Below are 25,346 nucleotides of genomic sequence, written 5' to 3' on the forward strand. Positions count from 1 at the left end.
GTCTGGCCTAAATTCACAATTGTATTAAGTCAATATGCTCAATTAAAAATGTCATATCTCAACCTCTCTTGCAAGTAGTATTGAGCATGCCTCACTGTTATGATCAATGTTGGTTAAATACAAATTGAAACGTCTTTAAAAATTAGGCAGATTCGATTGGCCTGTGCCTTTTTGACTTTGACATGTCCGTCTACTTTCTGCATGAAATGTAGACATAAAGGTGGAAGCTGTAGGACCCATCTTGAAACTTGAAAAAGCTAAGAGGACCTAAAAGACCTGTACTCTGACATCTTAGGACGTTGTATTAGACCTGAACGCCTACTTCTTGGCTTAAGGTTGCATCAGAGAAAACATACCCTTATTATTTGAAATACTCTGTTATTTGGATATTTTGTTACATCAAGGCAAACGCAATCCTTAAATGTTGTGGATATTTACAGGTGCTTGGTGGATCCTGCATTGTATACAAATCCAATAAAAAAGAGCAAGAAAAGTATATACCAAAAGATCAAAAAAGTGCAGAGACAAACACACGTGAAAGAACTTGTACCTCTGCCTGGAAACATACAACTGTGATATTTGTTAGTGAAATAAGCAGAAGGGTGGGTAACCCCCAAATAGAAAGAAGGAGATAACTCACATATCTCATACTTTGGATGTGAATTTTTGTGTGTACGATAGCACCTGATTCAAGGCAGCTCTAGGTTTAAACCATTTTTAACAGTTTATTTCGATTGATATTTTAGAGTTTATTATTCATGTTTTCTCCTTGCAAATAAAAACTCAAAACCTTTTTTTTCCTCATGAATTTTTAGTAGATAATCCCTTTAAAGAGTGTATACCCACACTCTTTCCCATAACTGATCTTTGTTGGTGAGTTGGGGGAAATTCATAGTATTGAACTGTTCTGTGCTTCTACAATGCAAGCCTGGAACATACAACCTGCAAGCAATCCACCATGTTCTGGTCCGGGAAATGAATGACCATTTTCTAAGGCAGCTGCTAGTTCCATATAGTTCACTGGGCATGATAAAGTTATATGATCTTTAACCAACTTCCTAGGCACAACCCAGCCTAGGTACACTGTGCCTGAGCAAGGAATAAGGACCTGCTGACCACATGGTTCTCCTGATTCACAAATGGTTTCCGAGAGCTGCCTACAAAATATGCACATGTTGTAGTCTTTGCAACAGAGTTGCAAATCTATCTAAATCGAGGACAAACTTTTTTTTCCCATAATAGACAGAATAGAAACATCTTTGCAAAGTAATCAGTATAATAGCTTATTAGCACACCCCAAAGAGGACTCTGAAGATTATAACTAGAAAGAAACTCGGAAAAAGGACATATATTGTATTAAACACATTTCATTCCTAAATATTTGCCCCGTCATCCGATAGGAGAATATAGCTGGAAATTTAAACTACAGAATTATGCCTAGAGACCTAAAAGTCCAAGTTACTGTTTACACAAGTTCAACTAATTGCTTGATGTAAATAATTACTTAGCAGATAATATCAGCAGACATCTGCTTGCTTAATTGTAGAGAGGTTTCTCTTGAGTAGCCTAGCTTCATAAATTAATGCTGAAACTTGGCTGAGTCACAAAGTAAGGAAAACCAACATTGATTGTAGACAGAAGCCACAGAAATATTGAAAGTCACAGAAATATTTCTGAAATAGACTTTTAACAAATCGTCAGCTTAACTTATTTTCCACCTACTCAATTTATGAACATACATAGTATCCTGGAATTTCCATTTTCAGAGTTTTGTCTCAACTATCATAGTACCCCAAGCCTCAAATAATTTGATTCCCCTGAGCTCAATTTTTCATTTCCAGGAATATGACACTTCTCTGTACTATTTTTCACCTAAATTATATATCTCATATAAAAGAGTGGAATATCTAGGCCAAATTTGAATGGGATATTTGCCTGACAATTTGATGTAATAAAGTAATCTAATATACATAATTATTTTGTTAAGCTATGCATCATAAAAGTGTCACCATGAAGAATAATAATTTTGGATAGGACAAGTTTAATGCATTTTAGTATTATTTATTTGTCAGGTCGATCCATTTACGGTTTTATGATGCTCTCCTTGAGAAATTCACGGTTAACCTTTGCTACCTGATACATGTTTTTTCCTCTAAAGATATTCATTCTGCCTTACATTCAATAAAATAAAAATTTCTAGGTTCTGATGTATTTTACAAGGCAAATTACATTTTTAACCTAAGTTTTGTAATGGTCCAATGATATAAATTGATATTTTTTAATGTTATATGAAATGCAGAAGCAATATTAAAAATACCATGACCCTCACAATGTCGTATTATATGTTATTAATAGCTTTGAGTTTAGAAACAGGAACTCGAGATTCTATTGTTTGATTTCACTGTTAAGTGACTTAAAAAGTCAAAATAATCCAGCGTATTAGAAATACATAACTATACATATGTTTAAAAACAAATGTTGCTAATCTATACAAATGGATAAAAACATATTAAACATTGATATTCAAAAATAGATATCAATACTTTAAAAGTTTTTAAAAAATATATTTAACTCTGGCTTCAGAATACATTTTGCATATTTTAATAGCATATTTTACTTAATATTTTTTCATATTCTAGTAATAAATTGAGGTTATTGAAGAAAACTAATTATTGAGTAAAAAAAGTGTATCTGACCTACATTTACCTTTTGGCCTTGCTCATCTGCAAAATGAAATGCTCGTGGAACAACCATATGTCTAATTGTCTAGTGGCTATATTTAAAGAGCTCTGCTAAGTAATTAGACATGAGGCTAAAATGAAGATTTTGATACATTTATTATTTGTGACTTTAGAGCAATTGAATGAATGTTCGGCCAAATCACTCTGGTCTCCTAGGAAATAGAAATTAGTCAAGGAAAATCTCATAAATAAATATATAAAAGTGATAATGGGCTTTCAGAGGCATTCGCAGTCCCTGCTGCGCTCCAGGAAAAGACTCCAGTGTGTTGTCACTGCTCTCTCCAGGGAGCCTGGAATGGAGCTGCTTTATGTCTCTGTTCCTGACTACAGGGCAGGTTATTTATTCTGCTTCAACTTCCTATTTTCCTTCTTCACTCAAAAGGACAAAAAGAGAAAGGACGAGTGGGAGAAAATAATTTAACAGACAGCTAATCAGTAAGCAGCAATATGTTGTATTGCCATTTCTCAAAAAAACCTTAAATGAATTGAAATAAATTAGAGAAAAAAGTCAAGCTAAATGTATATTTGATTTTGTTAGTTGTTCAATAGTCTTAAAATTGCAGAGTTTTTAGTTATGTATTTGAACAGAATTTATATTCATAATTACACATATTTATTGAAAATAAATTAGAAAATAAGAATAGGCAGGAAGAAATCACCTCTAGTGTCAAATATATCCTTAGATAACTGAAAGGCTTGTGATGTTTAAGAATTTGAAAGAGGTAAATACTAATGAGAATTCTGATCATTGAAGTCACATCACTTTGAAAAACAGTTTTAATTAAAGGGTTAAATCAACCAACTCCATAAATAATGTATTCTAATTTGGGTGATACTCTCTCCTTTTCTTTTGGTTTTTTAAGCATAGCCTAAAAATTTTGCTCTTCATACTTCAGGACATTTATATTATCATCATTATATTCATTTAGTATATACTTTTAATTCCTCAGAATGGTATTATTGATTTGTGATCCATATTTCTCTTACTGAAAGAAAATAATTACAACCCATTCCCAAGAATCAAGAGAGAGATTTTGATAAAAGAAAAATTTTGCCAAGCTACTATACTTTTATTTCCATAATTTAAACTAAAAAGTATGAGTGTTTTAAAATTATTATCTTCCTATCTGTTTCAATATTGTCATGCGATTGATAAAATCAGATCATCCAAATTAATTCATTTTGTGGTTCTTCAAGTTTTCACTTATTGCAGATATTTATTGAGCACCTCCTGTAGGACGGCCCCATGCTAGTTTTCTTATCTAACACGTGTGTCAGATGATTTTTACCTGTGTATTATTTATTAATCATAGACTTTTAATTCTGGAGGGGATTTACAAAATTGTAGTGTAAATTAGATTTCTCATTTTGAATATTAAAAAAATAACAAAATAACAATAAAGTTCCAGAGAATTTAAATGACTTCCCCAGGTGGTTGATAAACCAACTCTCTGAAATAAGATTAAATTATGAACATAGATGTTAAGAAATTTGGCTGTTACTATAAAATCAAACTAAAATGCATTAGAGTTGGCAAGGAAGGAAAATTTTACTTATAGAGATTGTTTCTACTCAGGAGAATAGGTTTTTCCCTAATTTGTTTAAGGTTGCCATAATGGTTATCCTCAAAATTTCCCAATAGAATTACCTTAATATAGTTACAATAGTTTCAAAGAGTAAGAGATTAAAAAAATTTTTTTTTACCCAAGTTTAGGAAAGGAACAAATATAAATGATCCTTATAAAAATGCATAAATATAAAGAATACCCATCATAATTTCTCACCTGTAGCTATCAACTAGAGTTGGTTTTGCATAAAACCCATCACTTGGGAGAACTCTTTTTGTTTATAGTTTAAATAAATTGAATGAATTTTAAAAATAAATATGAAGTTGTACATAAAAAACTCTACACAGGTCTGGAGATAAAATTAGGATTAGTTAAAGTTGCAAATAATATCAAGTAAGGATTAGGGGCAAAGTTTTCAAATGTTTATGTCTTTAAATTTTGCTCTATTGTTTTTAAATGTAACATTCCTTTATGATATCTTTTCAGTTGATTTTATAAAAATTATATATAATTTTTATTATTGCCCATTTTATCTCTGTGTTAGAATGAATGCTTAATTTCTTTCTGAAGAGAATGTTGCCCTGCCAAATGGACCTCTTATTGGAATTAAGTGTGAAACAAAGATTGCAAAAAAGTAAATCCATCCCACCCTTGCTCCGCAGTGAACTGGCTAACAGGCTAACAGAACCTTTTCCTCTCAGTAACCATAAACTTGAACTCACTGTTGCTCAAAGCCTTTTACAGATTTTGCCTGAGGGAACATTCTCAGTTCTTCCATTTCTTGACCCTCTCTAAGAATCTGTTAAAGGCTAATAGTGCTATCTAGCAGCTTCCTAGAGAAACACAGACCTGTAGCATAATACCATGCTCCCCAATACACAACAATTGTCCAGAGGTTCATAGATTTCTCTGACGTACAACCCCCTACCCTGGTATGCTAAGCTCCTCTTGGATTAGGGCAGACCACCATACAGCTTGCGCTGGACTGCATCTTACTAATGCTCTGGGAAATTCCTTTTATTGAATTATGTTCTGGTAAGAAGCTGTCAACCTTTACTGAACTGCATTGTAACAAACAGCCCCATAAAATCCATCACAGTGTTTACTGTCAGGATGGTTTTAGAGGGTTGTTTATTACATTAAGCAGTAACTTTCTGTGAGGACCCACAGAAGAATCTTCTCATGGTGTCAACATCAGGAATGGCTTAGGCAACTGGTTTGTTTTACCTAATGAACACTGCAGTTGATCCCTTTTCCCTTTTCTAGAAAGCTCTGTGACCCTACTTTAAGCCAGGCTTAAGAACTTTAGAGGGTATGTTTTGTATGCTAATTTAATTCCTGACCCCATCGTATTTTCCTATGATTATTTTCACATTGCATCATTTTTAAATTTTAATTTATTTCTCGGTGCTGTATTTTGCTTTGGAAGCTGCCTTAACTCTGTTTTAGACATGGAGGGCTATGAATAAATAAAATATTCTGGGTTTATCTTTTCTTTCTTTAACTTTTTTCCTTTTTTGGGGCGAGGAAGGGGGTCTGGAAAATTTTTATGGTTCTAATAATTCTCTCCATTAACAACACTTAGAAGTGAAGAGGATTAGGACATATGCTTATACCCTACATATAAAATCCTAGGAAAAGAACTGTTAAAAAATAAAACAAACAATAAATACAATATTATACAAACATCACATAGGACTAATATAAAAATGTTAACCAACCAAGTAATTTATCTTTTTTGATATTAAAACCAGAGGAAGTGGGCTTTGATTGCAGGAAGAAGAACATAAATTGCACATACAGACAGATTATTCACTTAACAAACATACTGAGTGCCACCGCAAAACAGAGCACCGGACTGCATGAGCACAGAGATAAATAAGACACCATCTCTGTCCTCAGGAGACTTATGTGACCAGGCAATAATGCAACATGGTATGTATAAGGAGGGCGCAGATAGCCTGTCTGGATTTGAAACCAGGGTCTGCAACATATTAGCTGTATAACACCTCTAAGCTTCTTTCTCATAGTTGTGAAGACAAATGACACCTGTGATGTGCTTAGGAGGCAGTTGTTATTTATCAGGTCCTAGACTACTGAAACTAAGAAGCAACACAACATCACTAGAAGCTGGAGGGAAGTGACACACACACAAAAAAGACCAAAAAAAAAAAAAAATCCCAAACAATTCTGAAGTGCTACATGTATGAGAGAGACCATGGAACCTCAGAACTGGTGCAAAAAACTATTAGATTGGCCAATTTGGTACAGGGCTGAACAGTTTCCAAAGTGCTTGCACATACAGACTGTTCTATTTGTTTCTCACACAGTCCCGTATTCAGGAAGACAAAACTGAGCTTCAGGGAATCTTAGTACCTTTACTACTTCATATTGCATGGCCCTTAGATCTTCTGGCTGGAAATGTAGTGCTCTTTATACTCCAGAAGGAGAGCTTAGAGAACATTTAGCAAGACTTCTCACTTTAAAATATGTGCTTATTATGTGGATCAGCTCAACCTCAGGCCGAAACACAGCCAGTGAAATATAATTTCATACCACAAAAGTCTCCTGAAACAGCCATTTTAGACATCTGAGGCGGATATTAGTATACTCGCCCTTAATACCTGTATGACTGCAAAAAAAGAAAAAAAAAAACCCCAAACTCATCATTTGGCTCCTGTAGAAGTGTTTTGTAAAGCTTGAGAAAGTTCTTGTTTTAATAGTACAATTATAGTGCTTACAAATATTTATTTTCTTCTCAGTTTCTAGAAAACATTGTCTATAACAGTACTATAACAGGTTTATTATTCGTAATAATTTTTCAGTGTTGAAGTAATGGTGTTTTGGTTTTCTTGGAAAATTGTATCCTAATTATATTCTAAACTAAGTTGTCCAAAGCCTTGCACTACTTTGCTTATTTTATTTTGCCAAATATTCTGAAAGCTGAATGAAGATCTTGTTCAGAGGTCTTGGGGGCAAATACGATAATGTTGACCTGTTCCAAGTATTACATATTTATAGGAATAGCTAATGCTTAATAAATTGCTATTCTCATGCTTTTTATAATTGCTGATAAATCTTTTTTAAGACCTTTCAGTGTACCCTGTACTTAGAGTAGCAGCAGGGACTTACTTAGTCTCGTTTCTGGTATAGCTTAGAACATCACCTAACATTAAGTAGGTATTCTGTAAATAGTCAATCAATATCACCTGAATGAATGATATAATTATTCGTTTGCCTAAAGTGTTTATGATTCGAGCGTTATACTAAGAAAATGTAGACCCCACAAAATATCACCTGGGTTGTGTGCCTATCAGAAGAGTCATAATACACCTATAGTCGTTAACATTGTGATAGACGGATTGAGCATACCTATCTATATGTGCTCCAGAAAGGGAGATCTGTCACTCTTACTATGACAGAGAAAACAAAACAAAACAAACTGCTAGGAATTATCAGAGTAATAGTAAGAGTAAAGAAGTTATAGATAGAACATCTAGGAATATAATTTGTAAGAATTTCAATTTTCTAAAAGTTATCTGAAAACCTCCCAAAATGTATACCTGATGATTTTAGATCTATTCATGGAGTCTGTAGAGTCACTTAATAGACTACAAAAATAGACATTGATACATAGTACATAAATGTATCTCCTAAAACTTGTCATAGCCTTAGTTTGACAGTTTGATAGGTCACTACATTCTTGTCTTTATCAAGAAAAACGGTTTATAACTGTTTTCTAGTCTTCATTTGATATAGGTAGAATCCAAGTTTTCCAAGAGGTATCGTGCCCTGGATTTAAAATCAGGTTTAGAGCACATAGATGTCTTATTTTGATGCCAATGTATTCATTCTTAATTAGGACAGGAGATGCTGAAAATTTATTTAGTGATACAGTTAATACTTCTCTCCCTGTAGCATCTGGTCTCCAGTGGCCTGGAGTCATTGTCTAACCTGAATTTAAGAATAGTTGAGAAAGTTGTTCTATATGACCTTGTTTGAATTATTGTCAATGATATAGTAAGTCTCTTTAATTCATCTGGAAATTGCCCGAATATCCTGATGTCCTTGGACCAATATTTCTGTGAATCCAAATGAAGTATCTGAGAACCACAGAGAAATACAATTTGATTAGTGCTGTTTTTTAAAAAATTTCAACTTATATTTGTTCCCCAAAGATTATATACACATATATACAAGCTTATGATTTACAGACATATGGATTTTTAAAAATGATGTAAAGCATAAACTGAGCATTTATTATTTGAATTTTAAAGTTTTGATTAGTAATTTATTAACATTTGAATTTAAGTGAGTGATTTTACTTCTTTTTATCTTAAATTTTTAATATTATTAGAAGTATTTTGAATATTTAGAAATATCAGGTCCAGGATAACTGAATAATCTAGACTTTATGTGCAGTTATATTCTAGATACAAAACACCTGGAGATATAAAAATTTGAAGTGATAAATGCAGAAATTTTATGTTCTAGATGGTTTGTTTTGAGAACAAGAAGATATCATTTAGAAAACTTTAACTATTTAACATCTGTTATATGTTGAAATTAACTACAAAGCTTGAATTCATTTAAAATGAATGAAAAAAAAGTGATGAACTTTCTTCTAGGCTTTAAGTGCCTTTTGGAAGCAGTTTATTTTTCCCCATTCAGGGTTAAGTGACCAACTAATTCACCTAGTAACTACTTTAAATCTCTATTCTCCTTGGCCTCTCATATCAATCACAATCCTGTTCAGTGTTCAACTATTAACTTTACCAACTGAAAGCTAAGGATATGTGACATAAATTATCTTAATTTTTGCTCCTATCATCTCACATTTTCTATTATTATTCACTCACTCGTTCAATCTCCTTTCCTCTACTTCCCTTTATTTATCCTAGGATATTGTCCGGGAGCCCCTTGTAGCAGCAGAAGAATCTGGCACAAGTGTGGTCCTCTTCTGTCCTGCGGGCAGGTCACTGAGTAGCCCATGCAGATATCTGCTGGGCACTACAGTGCCTGTCTAGTCGTGTGGACAGCTCCTCAGCATCCACTGTTGAAATCTATGAATCTTGCCATAGCTTTGTTTTTCTAAGGTGTCTGCATTCCATTCCATGGTTTCCTTATCCTAAGCCTAGTCTTCTTCAGGCCTGTTGGTTTATGGAGGTCATCTGTTTCCTTCTCAAAGATCTCTTAGGGTAAACAGGAGGAACAATCTCAGGGAAACTTCTCTAGTCATGTATAGTACTAGATGCATTTTATTGGGTTTTACTCTCTCCAATTATCAGGTTTCTTTTGAGAGTTTTAGTAAACTCAGAGACTCTAGCATCATCTAATCCATACTCTGATCTCTTCCAAATCTCTGCAAGCTCCTTCAAACACCAGAGTGGCTTTTCCTCTTCTCATATGGCAAGAACTTATCTTCTTATATATCATTTCCTCTATCCTTGGTATACTGTGTCTTATAGCAAAACTGCTATTGCAGACATGTAAGCCTTGCCCTTGATATGTAAATGGAATTTTTTGAAGCCTTACTTTCAAGGCTATGTCTTTTAAGGACATGAAAAAGAGATTCTAAATAGAAACTCAGAGCTAAGTAATGACCTCTCTGAAACTGGAATCACATATGCTCCTTACAGAAAAGAGTATCAAGGAATTAAAGGCGGGGGCGCTGTAAGCCAATATGATTTACAGAGAGTAAAAAAGTACATTTCTTTCATGGTCTCAAAGTATTACCCCTTTTCAATGTGTATTACTTTACTTACTTTTATCCTTAAAAAAGTCTGGGAATCGGATAAAACTTAGTTTGAATCCTAACTTCATTGGAGACTTAGTTTCCTCTTCTGTAAAATGTAGTAATAATGACCACCTGGTTGTTATCAGAACTAAATTAGTTAATTAGAATAATTTCTGAAAATAATAACATGCTTTATAACCTGTGCTATTAACATTGCTATCAGGGTAGTATTTAATATGTAGTAATTAACTGTTGTTTGATGATTACAGGTAAAACTATAGGTAAATCACAATCACCATATTTAGCTTTTAGAAAACTCTCTCCAGAAGTTAATTACTTTTCTCCAGCTTTCCTTTCTTAGTTCAAAGCCAACTCCCTTAACCTCTGCTCTGAGTAACATGATTTCCTGCCCCCCAAAATAGGCCTTTTGTCATTAAATATTTACTTCTGTATTCAGTTTCTCTAAACTGAATTGACTCTTTCTTCTCATGTTTAAAGCCCTTCTGGTCTAAAAATATATATATATATATATATTGCTAATTTCTGCTTCAAGTTTTCTTCTTTCTAGGACCAAATTTCTTGGATACATATTAGATATGTGTATCCTTGTGACTGCCCAGCCTTTGAACCTACTTACTAATATTGTAGAACTTCCTTGCTTTATGATCTTATTTAGAGATGGAGCATTTCTCACTAGAGCAGCTGAAAATGCCAGTTACTCACTTCTGCATCTTCCTTTACTGCTAGCATGGGGACACATGACCCAGGATCCATTAACCTGGTATTCATATTCCAAAGACATAGTCATAGCTAGTCACTTTCAAGACAGTTTCCACAGTTTCCTGGAGACTGAGAGCCTAGGACAGTAGTTAAAGTGGTATTAATGGTACCATCCTTTGTCCAGAGCTTGCTGACTTGATAGTGCAAACCTTACTATCTGGTACTGAGACGTGATGGTAGTGTGTCTTTGTTGGGTCCCGACTGTGATGTGCATGGCCCCGAACTTGGTTACCCAGCCTTTCTTTCAGTTCTGATAACTACTCAGTATCATTTTAATAAATAACTTTTCTGCCTCGCTCAGCCAGAGTTGGTTTCTATTGCTTGCTACCAAGAACCCTGACCGAAAGGAAAGAGTAGCCTACGTTCGCTGCTTCATCCCCTTTCCTTCTGTTCTGCCTCTAACTCACTGCCAACCAGATTTCGTCTGCACTGAAGCTGGTCTCTTCTAGGGCAAAGTGACCTAACTATTGCCAAATAAAAAAGCCTCACTCCGAATCCTTCAGAGACTCACCATACCACAGGACAACATTGATCTCCCTTTTCTGTGAAACATTATCTTCTTCTCCTGATTCTTTTCCTACCCTTGACTCCTGCCTTCCAGTATTATACCTTGTCTCCTTTCCATGGACTTGAGTTTTAATTGTGGCTGTGTTTTGTCATGCTCCTATAATTTCTCCATAGGAGAATTTTTCTACCTCTACAACTTCAGTTTCTCTTTGAGACTTCCAACTTCAAATCACAAGCCCCTTTTTTTTGTTTGTGGGTTTTTTTCCAAATTTTATTGGATGTCATACCCAATATCGAGCCCAGATTTCAAAATGTTTGCTGGATAATGTCTACACAATATGCACCTCAGACTCAATATGTCCTATATTTAACTTTTCCACTAAACCTGCTCCACCTAGGAAATTCTCTATTTTAGTTAATGGCACATTCTCAGTTACTGAGAGTTGGCAAATATTCCGTTTTCATTTCCTTTTTGCCCCTACTTCTCATTAGCAACACAACTTGTTTCTGTCCCTGAAATCTCTTACATCACTTATTTTTTTTGCCCATCCCCTTGACAGAACCTTGATTTGGCTCTCATTATATTTTAATTGCCTTCTGTTGTCTTTGATTCTGTCTTCTTTGAATCTATTCCACATTTTTGGCAGCATTATCCTCCTAAAATACAGCTGTGATGATGTTTCTTTGCTAGTACAAAAAAATCTGTTTTTTTACAAAACCTTCTCTAAATTATTTATTCTTAAATTTCTAACAATTTATCTAATAATGTCTACTGTGGACAGTGTCCTAGGTATATTGATAACATTTATACTCATAAAAATGGACTTTCTAGCCCACATTTAAAAAATTGAGTTGTAATTAACATACAATATTATATTAGTTACAGGTGTACAACATACTGATTCAACACTTATTGCAGTGAAATGATCACTGCAATAAGACCAGTTACCTTGGCTATTCGGAGTCTTTTGTATTTCCATACGAATTGTAAAATTTTTTGTTCTAATTCTGTGAAGAATGCCATTGGTAGTTTGATAGGGATTGCATTGAATCTGTAGGTTGCTCAAAACTACAATGAGATATCACCTCACACCGGTCAGAATGGCCATTATCAAAAAATCTAGAAACAGTAAATGCTGGAAAGGGTGTGGTAGAAAGGGAACCCTCCTGCGCTTCGGTGGGAATGTAAATTGATACAACCACTGTGGAAAACAGTATGGAGGTTCCTTAAAAAACTAAAAATAGAACTACCATATGGCCCAGCAATCCCACTCCTGGGCATATACCCTGAGAAAACCATAATCTAAAAAGAGACGTGTACCACAATATTCATTGCAGCACTATTTACAATAGCCAGGACATGGAACCAACCTAAATGTCCATTGACAGATGAATGGATAAAGAAGATGTGTCACATATATACAATGGAATATTACTCAGCCATAAAAAGAAACAAAATTGAGTTATTTGTGGTGACGTGGCTGAACCTAGAGTCTGTCATACACAGTGAGGTAAGTTAGAAAGAGAAAAACAAATACCGTATGCTAACACATATATATGGGATCTAAAAAAAATGGTCCTGATGAACCTAGTTGCAAGGGAAAATAAAGATGTAGACGTAGAGAATGGACTTGAGGACACGGCGTGGGAGGGGGAAGCTGGGGTGAAGTTCAAGTATCATCGACATATATACACTACCAAATCTAAAATTGTTAGCTAGTGGGAAGCAGCCGCATAGCACAGGGAGATCAGCTCGGTGCTTTGTGATGACCTAGAGGGGTGGGATAGGGAGGGTGGGAGGGAGGCTCAGGAGGGAGGGGATATGGCGACATATGTATGCATATGGCTGATTCACTTTTGTGTACAACAGAAACTAACACAGTATTGTGAAGCAATTATACTCCAATAAAGATCTATTAAAAAGAAAATAAGACCAGTTACCATCTGTCACCATACAGAGTTGCTACATTGTTGACTGTACTCCCTGTGTGTATATTACATTTCTGCAACTTATTTATTTTATAGCTGAAAGTTTGTACCTCTTACTCCCCTTCACCTACTTTGTCTGTCCTTCTGAGCTCCACCAATCACCCCTGTCTCCGCCCACAACCACCAGTTTGTTTTTTGTATCTATGAGTCTATTTGTGTTCTGTTGTGTCCATTTGTTTGTTTTTTTAGATTCCATATATAAATGAAATCATATGGCATTTTTTCCTCTGATTTATTTCACTTAGCATAATACCCTCCAGGTTCCTCCATGTTGCCACAAATGGCAAGTTTTCATATTTTTATGGCTGAATAATATTCCATTGTATACATACTACATTTTGTTTATCCATTCATCTATGGGTGGACACTGAGGTGGTTTCCACATCTCGGCTATTATAAATAGTGCTGTAATGAACATTGGGGTATATATATCTTTTTGAATTAGTGTTTTTGTTTTCTTTGGATAAATACCCAGAAGCAGAATTGCTGGATCATATAGTAGTTCTATTTTCAGTTTTCTGAGGAACCTCCATACTCTTTTCCATGATGACTGTATCAATTTACAATCCCACCAACCATAAACGAAGGTTCTCTTTTCACTATATCCTCACCAACACTTGTTTTTTGTTTTTTGATAATAGCCATGATGACAGGTGTGAGGTGGTATTTCACTGTGGTTTCAATTTACATTTCCCTATTAGTGATGTTGAGCACCATTTTGTTTGCCTGCTGGCCATCTGTATATCATCTTTGGAAAAATGTCTATTCAGGTCATCTGCCCATTTTTTAACTGGGTTGTTTGTTTTTTGATATTGAGTTCCATGAGATTTTTATATATTTTAGATACTAGCCCTTATTGGATATATTGTTTGCAAAGTATCTTCTGCCATTCAGTAGGTTACCTTTTCATTTTGTTGGTGGTTTCCTTCACTGTACAAAAGCTTTATAGGTTAATATAGTCCCATTTATTTATTTTGGCTTTTGTTGCCCTTCCCTGAGGAGACATATCTGAAATAATATAGCTATTTACTGTCAGAGAGGTTACTGCCTATGTTTTCTTCTGGGAGTTTTATGATTTAAGGTCTTTCATTGAAGTCTGTGATCCATTTATAATTAATTTTTGTATATGGTGTAAAAAAGTGGTCCTGTTTCCTTCTTTTGCATGTAGCTGTCCAATTTTCCCAACACCATTTACTGAAGAGGCTCTCTTTTCCCCATTGTATATTCTTGCCTCCTTTTCCTAGATTAGTTGATCAAATGAGCCTGGGTTTATTTCTGATTCTCTTATTCTATACCATCAATTTCTGTGTCTGTTTTTTTGCTAGCACAATAATGTTTTAATTACTATAGCTTTGTAGTATGGTTTGAAATCAGGGGACCAGGATACCTCTGGGTCTGTTCTTCTTTATCAAGATTATTCTGGCTATTCAGGGTCTTTTGTGGTTTCATACAAAATTTAGGATTATTTGTTCTACTTCTGTGAAAAGTGCCATTGGTATTTGACCAGGATTGCATTGAATCAGTTGATTGCTTTGGGTTGTATGAACATTTTAACAATATTGATTCTTCCAGTTCATGAGCATGGTGTATCTTTCCATTTATTTGTATCATCTTCAATTTCTTTCACCAGTGTCTTACAGTTTTTAGATTACAGGTCTTTCATCACCTTGGTTAAACTTATTCCTAGGTGTTTTATTCTTTTTGTTGTAATTGTAAATGGATTGTTCTCTTCATTTCTCTTTCTGAGAGTTTATTATTACTGCATAGAAATCCAAGAGATTTCTGTGTATTAATTCTGTATCCTGCAACTTTACTGAATTCATTTATTAGTTCTAATAGTTTTTGGTGGCCTTCAGGGTTTTCTATATACAGTATCATGTCATCTGCAAATAGTGACCATCTTACTTCTTTCTTTCCAATTTGGATGCCTTTTTTTTCTTTTTCTTGCCTAATTGCTGTGGCTAGAACTTCCAATACTGTGTTGAATACAAGTGGAGAAAGTGGGCATCCTTGTCTTGTTCCTGATCTTAGAGGAAAACTTTTCAGCTTTTCACCATTGAGTATGATGTTAGGTGTGGATTTGTCATATATGGGCTTTATTATATTAAGGTATATTCTCTCTGTACCCACTTTATTGAAAGCTTTTTTTTGAACATAAATGGAGCCTGAATTTTGTCAAATGCTTTTTCTGCATCTATTGAGATGATCATATGATTTTTAGCCTTCATTTTCTTCATGTGGTATTATCACATTGATTGATTTTCAGATGTTAAACTATCCATCCTTCTATCCCTGGAATGAATCCCACTTAATCATGGTGTATGATCCTTTTAATGTGTTGTCGAATTCAGTTTGTTAATTTTGTGTTGAGGATTTTTGCTTCTATGTTCATCAGGGATATTGGTCTGTAATTTTCTTTTTGTGTGGTGTCCTTGTCTGGTTTGGTATCAGGGTAATGCTCACCTCATAAAATGAGTTTGGAAGTGTTTCTTAGTCTTAATTTTTTGCAGTAATTTGAGAAGGATAGGTACTAACTCTTCTTTAAATGTTTAGTAGAATTTACCTGTGAATCCATCTGGACCTTGATTTTTGTTTGGGGGGAGTTTTTTGATTACTGATTCAATTTCATTACTAGCATTTGATCTATTCAGATTTTTTATTTATTCCTAATTCAGTCCTAGAAGACTGCGTGTTTCTGGGAGTTTATCCATTTCTTCAAGCTTGTCCAATTTATTGATGTATAATTGCTCACAGTAGTCTCTTATGATTCTTTGTATTCCTGTAGTATCAGTTGTAACTTACCTCTTTTATTTATGATTTTATTTATTTGGGCTCTCTCTGTCTTTTTGTACTGAGGAGTCTGGCTAAAGGTTTATTAATTTTGTTTATCTTTACAAAGAACTGGCTCTTCATTTCATAGATATTTTCTATTGGTCTTTTAGTCTCTGTTTTATTTATTTCCACTGTGATCTTTATTATTTTCTTTCTTCTACTAACTTTAAAATTTGCTTGCTCTTTTCTAGTTTCTTTAATGTACATTTAGATTGTTTATTTAAGATTTTTTGTTTGTTTTTTGAGGTAGCCCTGTATCACTGTGAACAGCCCTCTTAGTACTGCTTTTGCTGCATTCCATAGATTTGGAACATTTCTGTTTTGATTTTAATTTGTATCAAGGTATTTTTAAAATTTGCTCTGTGATTTTTTTTTTTCCTCAACTCACTGGTTGTTTAATAGCATGTTGTTTATTCTTCACTTTTTCTTTTTTTTTCAGTTTTCTTATTGTAGTTGATTTCTAGTTTTATACCATTTTTGTTGGAAAAAATGCTTGATATGATTTAAGTCTTCTTAAATTTATTGAGACTTATTTTGTGGCCTAACATGTGATCTCTCCCAGAGAATGTTCCCTCTGTACTTAAAAGGAATGTGTATTCTGATGCTTTTGCGATGGAATACTCTTTCTATATCTATTAAATCCATGTGGTCTAATGTGTTGTTTAAGGCCAGTGTTTCTTATTGATTTTTTTTTCCCTGTGGATGATATATTCATTGATGCAAGTGGGGTGTTAAAGTCCCCTCCTATTACTCTATTGCTGTCTATTTCTCCCTTTATTTCTGTTAATATTTGCTTTATATATTTAGATTCTCCTATATTGGAGGTATATATATTTATAAATGTTACATCTTCTTACTGGATTGAGCCCTTTATCAATATGCAGTGTTGTTCCTTGTCTTTTGTTACAGTCTTTGTTTTAAAGTCTGTTTTGTTTTATATGAGTATTGCTACCCCAACTTTCTTTTCCTTTTCATTTGCATGGAATATCTTTTCCATTCCTTCACTCTCAGTCTATGTCTACTTGTATCTTTAGAGCTGAGGTGAATTTCATTTAGGCAGGGTATAGATGGTCTTTTTTTTTTTTTTAATCCATTCAGCACCTTGTGTCTTTTGATTGAAGCATTTAGTCCATTCACATTTAAAGTATTTGTAGATAGGTATGAACTTATTGCCATTTTGTTAATTGTTTTCTGGTTGCTTTTGTAGTTCTTCTCTGATCCTGTTACCTTTTCTTTGTTTCTTCCCTTGTGGTTTGATGGATTCCTTTAGTGTTATGTTTGGATTTCTTATTCTTTATTTCTTGTGTATCCATTGGATGTTTTTGGTCTGTGATTACCATAAGATTCATATACATCGACCTGTATATAGAGCCATCTATTTTAAGCTGATAGTTGCTTAAGTTGAAATGTATTCTAAAAACACTATGTTTTTACCACCCCCCACCACCACACATTTTATGTTTTTGGTACCATAGCTTAAATTTTTTTATTTTGTATATCCCTTATCTATTCATTGCAGTAATAGTTGATTGTACTACTTTTGTCTTTTAACCTTAATACTAACTTTTTAAGTGGCTGATTCCCTGCCCTTACTACATATTTGCCTTTACCAGTGAGATTTTTCTTTTTATATATCTTCTTAGTCCTAGCTGTGGCCTTTTCTTTACCACTTAAAGAAGGAAGAACCTTTTAGGTTTCTTGTAAGGCCAGTTTAGTGGTAATGAACTCCTATCGTTTTTGCTTGTCTGAGAAACTCTTTATCTCTCCTTTAATTCCTTGACCAATAAAGTATTCTAGGTTGTAAGGTTTTTCCTTTCAGCATTTTAATTATAACCTGCCACTCCCTTCTGGCCTGTGAAGTTTCTGTTTAAAAAATTAGCTGATGGTCAATGAAGTTCCCCTTATTTGTGATTAGTTGTTTTTCTCTTGCTACCTTGAAGATTTTCTCTTTATTTTAAACTTTTGCCATTTTAATTATAATATGTCTTGCAGCTCTCTCTGAGCTCATTTTTTAAAAAATATTTTATTTATTTATTTGGTTGCTCCGGGTCTTAGTTGCAGTAGGCAGGCTCCTTAGTTGTGGCATGCACACTCTTAGTTGCAGCATGTATGTGGGATCTAGTTGCCTGACCAGAGATTGAACCCTGGGCCCCCTGCCCTGGGAATGTGGAGTCTTATACACTGCGCCAGCAGGGAAGTCCCTCTGAGTTCATCTTGTTTGGGATTATCTGTACTTCCTGTACCTGGATATCTTTTTCTGCCCCAGATTAGGGAGGTTTTCAGTCATTGTTTCTTCAAATACATTTTCTGTCCCTTTCCCTCTCTCTTATCCATCTGATAACTCTGTAATATAAATGTTAGTACACTTGATGTTGTCCCAGAGGTTCCTTAAACTCGTCATTTAAAGAAATTCTTTTTGCTGTTATGATTATGTGATTTCTACTCTTCTATCATCCAGATTGCTTATCTGTTCTTCTGTGTTATCTAATCTGCTCTTCATTCCCTCTAGTGTATTTTTAAATTTCAATTATTGTTCAGTTCTGATTGGTTTTTTCTTATATTTTCTAAGTCTTTGTGGACCTTCTTACTGAATCCCTCCATTCTTCTCCCAAGTTTGGTGAGCATTCTTATGACTGTTTTATTGAACGCTTAATCAGGTAAGTTACTTATCTTCATTTCATTTGGGTTTTTTTTCTGTGTTTTTATTCTGTTTTTCATTTGTAACATATTCATCTCTCTCCTCATTTTGTTTGACTTTCATTTTTTGTTTCTGTGAATTAGGTGAAACAGCTACATCTCATGGTCTTGAAGGAGTGGCCTTGTATTGGAGTTTCCCTTAGGTAGACAGCTTGCACCTGGTGGCTTTGGTGGGCCAGCTGGCATGGGCATGGGCCAGCAGCAGTCCCTGGGGAGTGCTGTACCCAAGTGCACCTTGGCAGGGTGACAGGGGCTGGCGCAGGCCCTGTCAAGGGGCTGTCCTTGAGCAAAGGCCACCTTGGTGGTCTATGCCACCTCTTTTGGTCACGGCTTTTTTTTTCTGACTGAAATGTTATTTTCCTCATATCAACCTTTCATAGCCTTATACATCTCTAAAAGCTTAGTTGACTTCCTACTTTTCCTAGGAGACTTCCCCAAATTATACATGTAAAATTTACATTTCTTTTTCTTATAGTCTCATGGAATTTATTATCAATATTTGTGTCTTTTTCTTAACATGGTACATCTTATCGTTATCTTTTCTATAATAACTAGACATAGCGTTTCCGTCAGTGTCATTTGGTTGTTTGAATATAAGTAAATTTCCATCCAGAGAAGCATATACAGTGACCCTTGAACAGCATGGGGGTTGGGGAACCAACTCACTGTGCAGTTGAAAATTCACATATAACTTTACAGTTGTCCCTCTGTATCTGCGATTCCACATCCCCAGAGTCAACCATCCTAGAACTGTATGGTACTGCAGTACATATTTACTGAAAAAATCTGCATATAAGTGAACCCATACAGTTCAAACCTGTGTTGCTCAGGGGTCAACTCTACCTCTTTTCTCTGTCTACCCTGTCTTTGCAAAGTAATTGAATCCATGGCAGACATCTCCCATAATGATCCAGTTCTGTGATCATTGCATTTTCCTTAAAATAATGGAAGTAGAACCCAGGTTCCATATCACTTATTCATTGGAAATTAAAAATCAACTATGTTTCTGTTCTTAATATTGTGAATATCATAAAATCTGATAAGGAAAACCATCAAAAAAGAGCTCCTCTCTCCAGTATAGAAAGAACCCTGACCTAGTTCTAGCTCTACACTGGTTTAACCTCAGATAAATTATTTAATCTCCCCAAGCCTAAATTTGTTTATAATACTAATGGGGCAAATGTAGTAGAATTACTGTAAATTTCCAAAAAGATAAGCAAAAGCACTATGAAAGCTGTAAAAATGTTATTTGTATATGAAATGCTACACTTATTGTGGTTATTATTGTTCAGCGTTGCCACTGCAACCAATCAAAGCTTGTTGATGTGCTGCCATCTAAGACCCTATGTTGAACTCAGTGTCACTTATAGGATATCCTGACCCTTGTATGAGGAACAATGCCCTGTTGCTTTTGTATTTTCATTTTTACTTTAGAATTATCTTCCTGCTTGTTTAGTGTTTTGTTTTGTTTTGTTTTGTTTCCCCAGAGGCTCCTGGCTTGATTCCCCTTATGGTTGCTATGTTTTTGGTAATAAGGTTTTTACAGTTGTGTTTTAGTCTGAGGCAATTCTTGACTTACTCAACAAGAACCCAAACTATGAATCCTATCCTGATTTTAAAAGAATGTTGATTGTAAATCAATTTAGCCAGTATATATATTAAAATAAACAATGTAAAAGGTTCTAATATGGTATTATAGATGACAGCTCCTTATAAGAGTGAGGGGTAAGTCAAGCCAAAATATAATTGCTATACAAAGAAGAATTTAGTAAATGCCTGTAAGATGTAAAAATAAAATTCTATAAGAATTCAGAATAGAAGGAGATCAAATCTGAGACAATAATAATAGTCATAAAAGTCTTTGTATAAAAGAGGTGACATTTGGGATGATCTCAAAAATTGAGAAAAATTTTATTGATTGTCACAGGCATTCTTAGCATAGCAAGTCACATCACATAAATATGAAAAAGGAATATTTTTCATCAACATTCATTAACAAAAGTATGTAGTAGAAAACACACACACATACACAGATAATAGTTATCTGCACGTGAACTGGAATTTCACTGGAGTAATTTATGATGCATCTTATTATGAGTTTTCACCATATTCGTCAGAAATAAGGTCAAATATGCAATCCACATCCTCTGTAAAGACCGTGGCTTACTTGTACGCATGGAATTCATTGGAGTCTTTACCATAGGAAAATCTCAAATTATTTTTGTTGCCTTGTAAAATAGCTCACATGCCCTATCTACAAAAAATAATTAGGTTATCTGAGAACTTACCCTTGAATATCATTAAATAAAGGAAGAAATTTATACTGAAGCTGTTACTTTTATTTCTTCATGTTCCTAACTATAAAACTTAAAATATTTTAAAATAAATTATTAGGTGTTGAAGTCAGTGTTTTTGAGCCCCAGTAAATAGTAGTTTCAGTGATTTTCACTAACATATCTATATTAAGGGAGTTATTAATACTCAACCCTGATACACGTTTCAGCCTTTCAGAACACTGCAATGCCAATTAGTAAAAATAGAGATCAAAAAATATTTGTTAAAATGTGTGTGGACAGGTGACTGTTGTTGGATGTGCTCTGTCATAGCCAGTATGGCCAATATTAAAATGTTTCTTACATGTTTGAGATCTCCCCTTGGGCTTCCCCAAGTATTGGTATTTCTACTTGCATAGAAGTCAAATACATAAAGTACTGGTATTTCAGCAGGCACACTGCTATTCGAGACCTGCTAGGAGTTCGCTAACTTTGTGGGAAATTTTGGGGTACAGTGTTACAAGTAACACTACAGATCTTCCTCACGGTCTACTGGGGAATATTAATATAACCCATGAGTAACAGATGGAAGAAATTGATTTCATGAGAAGCTATATTTCAGAATCAGATGTCTTAGATTCTTATATCTACTGTGATTTACCCATGTGCTCTGCTGCTCAAGATTTTTGTAATGCATCCTTTTTAGTTATTTTCATTATTACTCACTAGTATAAAAACACTAATACTTTTATCTTCATACTTAATGTAAGAAAATATATTCAAAGATGTATCTCCTATCCATCTCTTAGATCTATCTACGTGGATTACTGGGAGCCACAGCCCATCCAGTCTTTAAACTCTGTTGATTTCCCACTATACTTGTTTACCACTCACTCTACAGTTATTCACAACGTTTCTCTTACAATTCTACAGTGACTTCTCCTTGTTCCTAAGACAGAGTTCCTATTCTTTAAATGGACCACCAAAAGTTCCAGTATTTCTCTTCTCCCTTGCTTCTTGCCCAATAAGGCCAATGCAGCTGCAGGATGAACCTATCTATTTTCTAAATTCCCTAAATTTGTTAATTTTCTCAAAACAGAAGTATTCTTCTTGATTATAGTTAACTATGTATTCAACATGGAAGGATGAAAAAACAAGTGTTCAACTGCAAAAACTAAGGGTCAGAGATTAGATTTGTCTCTTAAAAAAACTCTTTTTATTAATACATTATTTGTTTTAAAAGTCTTCTTGAATATAATCATAAATATATTTTCCTAATGAACAGATCTCAAATCTTAGTTTTAAAGAATCATTTGTATTGGGTTGGCCCCAGAGCCCTGCTTTTTAAGATTTTTTTCCCTTTTAAAAATTAATTAATTAATTTTATTTTTGGCTGCGTTGTGTCTTTGTTGCTGCGTGCAGGCTTTCTCTAGTTGTGGCGAGAGGGGGCTACTCTTCATTGCAGTGCACGGGCTTCTCATCGCGGTGGCTTCTCTTGTTGCAGAACACGGGCTCTAGGTGTGCAGGCTTCAGTAGCTGTGGCATGTGGGCTCAATAGTTGTTATCTCACGGGCTCTGTTTTAATTAGAGGAAATTAGAGAAGAGAGAAGCACCCTGTGCTATTGTAAAGAAAGAGCACAGCCTTGGCGGCTGATGCCGGAATAAGGAGAGTCTAAGTGGCTGAGTGAGAGATTGTGGGAATACAGACAGGGAGGACAGAGGCAGAGTGTGGAGGGTCGTGACAACCCACCTGTCCATACTCTACTAATCCATCTAGGCGTTACTGTAATTTTTATTAATTACTATAAGAAACAAGATATTGGTAAATATATAAATTTGATGAATTGTTCCTGTGGTAAATTGTTGCTTTTAGTGAATTGCCCATTTTGTGAAGTGACTTTCAGTGCATTGAGCCATCTATTTTAAGGCAACCTCACCCTTCCCCTTATTATTCTAATCACACTCACTTTCTTTGGGCTGCTCCAGTTGCATTCCCTCTACTTAGCAGCATTTCTAAATATTTCCTGTTGTCCAAAATCCACTTCTTACTATTCTTCAGAATAAACTCTGTTACCCTTCAGATACAGGCTTATAAGTCAGTTCTCTGGGATTCTTCCTTAGTTCCTATATTGATCACAGATCCTAGTTCAGAAAAGGTATCTACTCTAAGCATTTTACACACAAATGGATTTATTAGAGTAAGGCTAACTCTTGAAAATGAAGAATTGGCTGAAGTAGCATGCTGTAGGCTGATCCTTTAAGAACAGTCCTGAAACCATACCAAAGAACTGCACTGCCAAAGGAGCTGTGTCCTCTGTCAAGATCAAGAAGCTTCATTACCAGAAAGTTGCCACCAAAGCTCCTGACCCCAGAACCACACAACCCCTACCATGATTCACGTCAGCAAAACATCTGCCAGCTGCCCTTACTTTCTCCTTATGTAAATACATTTTGATTGGCAGGGCCTATCCTAGCTTCTGGGGAGACTTGGGAATAGAATTTGAAGCTTTCCATCCTCTGTTTGACAGGTAGGCATTCTGAAAGGCAGTTGAGTCAATTCAAAGAATTCCCTAAATTTGCCCTCTACTGGTTCCCAGCAACATGTGGCTCTTGAGCCCTTGAAATGTGACTAATGTACCTGAGGAACTGAATTCCTTACATTATTCAATTTTAATTTATTTAAATTTAAATTTTAAAATTGGAGCAGTGCAGTATATTTTTCTGTTGAACATTATTGTTTTGGGAAGACTGCTTCACTTCAGCCATTGCACTGAATAAGATATTGCTGCTTAATCCTAGTGTGTATTTATATTTTATTGTTTAAAATCGTGGTTACCAGAAAATTTAAAATTATATATGTGTCTTACATTATATTTCCACTGGATGTTGCTACTCTAACACCCTAGATAGGGCTAGGTCTCACTATGTGTCCACAGAGTACCCCATATTTCCCAATTTTGACCTTCATATTTTTTATAATAATTGCTTCTGTATATGTCTTATCCCTTGGCTTGTAAAAGTAATGGGAAGAAACACTGTCTCTTCTTGTCCCCATTATTTTCCCTAGCACAGTGCCCACAAAAAATGGACAATAAAATTATACCAAATGAATGAGTGTGAATAGAATAGACATTGAGAAAAAGAGCTAGGGGGCTTCCCTGGTGGCACAGTGGTTGAGAGTCCGCCTGCCGATGCAGGGGACACGGGTTCGTGCCCAGGTCCGGGAGGATCCCACGTGCCGCGGAGCGGCTGGGCCCGTGAGCCACGGCCGCTGAGCCTGCGCGTCCGGAGCCTGTGCTCCGCAGCGGGAGAGGCCACAACAGTGAGAGGCCCGCGTACCGCAAAAAAAAAAAAAAAGAGCTAGGCACCCATGAAGCTTAAGGTAAACCTTCTGTTAAGATTTTATTATTTTTTTAATCACTGAAAGCCGTTACTTTTAAATAAGTTGTTGAGATTAACCATTAATTTTCATAGTTGAAAATTAATCCGTAAAGTATTAACTCAAATTCCAAATGGCTGATAATTGAACATATATTTTCTTTTTACATCATATTAATTTTTTTATTAGTTTTCTTTTTTAAAGGAGAGATAGAGAAAAGAAAAAGAGCTTTCTGGGATTTTCATTAGAGATGCCACACCAGCACTGTAATTTAAAAAATAGATTCACATATAGATTCAACAATGTGGCATAACCCAACGCTACCCACAGTGTCTCAAGGAGTGTAAAATCATATTTTTCTGTTTCAGTATGAGAGGAAATTTATAGTGTTAATTTTAGTACAAGTGAGAGATTAAAGCAGTTATTTCGACAGTGTCGTAAAACATAAAGAGAAAAAGTATTTAATAGGAAGGTATTTTTTTTTAATGAGGAAGCCCTTTGGAAAATAATGTTTCAAAATTCTCATGCTTTAAAGACAATGGGGGAGGAGACTATTTCTTAGAACCTTAGGAGAGTAATAATAGAGAAAGTAGAATCTATGCCATCATGTATATTATATCAACATAGAAACGCATGAGCCACAGGATGAAACATGAAGGTGGGAGTGTCAGATGTCATGGGATAAATATGGTACTAAAAGGAGTATCAATTTTTTTCAAAAAATTTTTTGAAGAAATTGGGGCACAAAAATTTTTTGTAAGAAGGTCTCATCAGAAAATAAGACCAAATTTAAAAGAATCTACTTTAAATGATGTATCAGTTTAAAGGAAATTTCAGTCTAAA

General features: G+C 34.8%; 1 protein-coding gene across 14 annotated transcripts in view; it reads left to right on the forward strand.

Annotated features, from left to right (window-relative positions):
- The window catches only part of CCSER1 (coiled-coil serine rich protein 1), a 1,341,341-nt gene that overhangs the window by 951,294 nt on the left and 364,701 nt on the right, over positions 1–25,346 (forward strand). For 2 of the 14 annotated variants that reach the window (XM_055085812.1, XM_055085811.1), the window contains exon 12: positions 18,724–18,811. The exons of the other annotated variants lie outside the window; for them this stretch is intronic. In XM_055085812.1, the coding sequence (XP_054941787.1) occupies positions 18,724–18,807 (84 nt within the window). In that variant the 3' untranslated portion in view covers positions 18,808–18,811. The remainder of the gene's footprint in view (positions 1–18,723; positions 18,812–25,346) is intronic. 14 annotated transcript variants of the gene reach the window in all.

Source organism: Physeter macrocephalus, chromosome 7 (genome assembly GCF_002837175.3).
Source record: "Physeter macrocephalus isolate SW-GA chromosome 7, ASM283717v5, whole genome shotgun sequence".
NCBI classification, from domain to species: Eukaryota; Metazoa; Chordata; class Mammalia; order Artiodactyla; family Physeteridae; genus Physeter; species Physeter macrocephalus.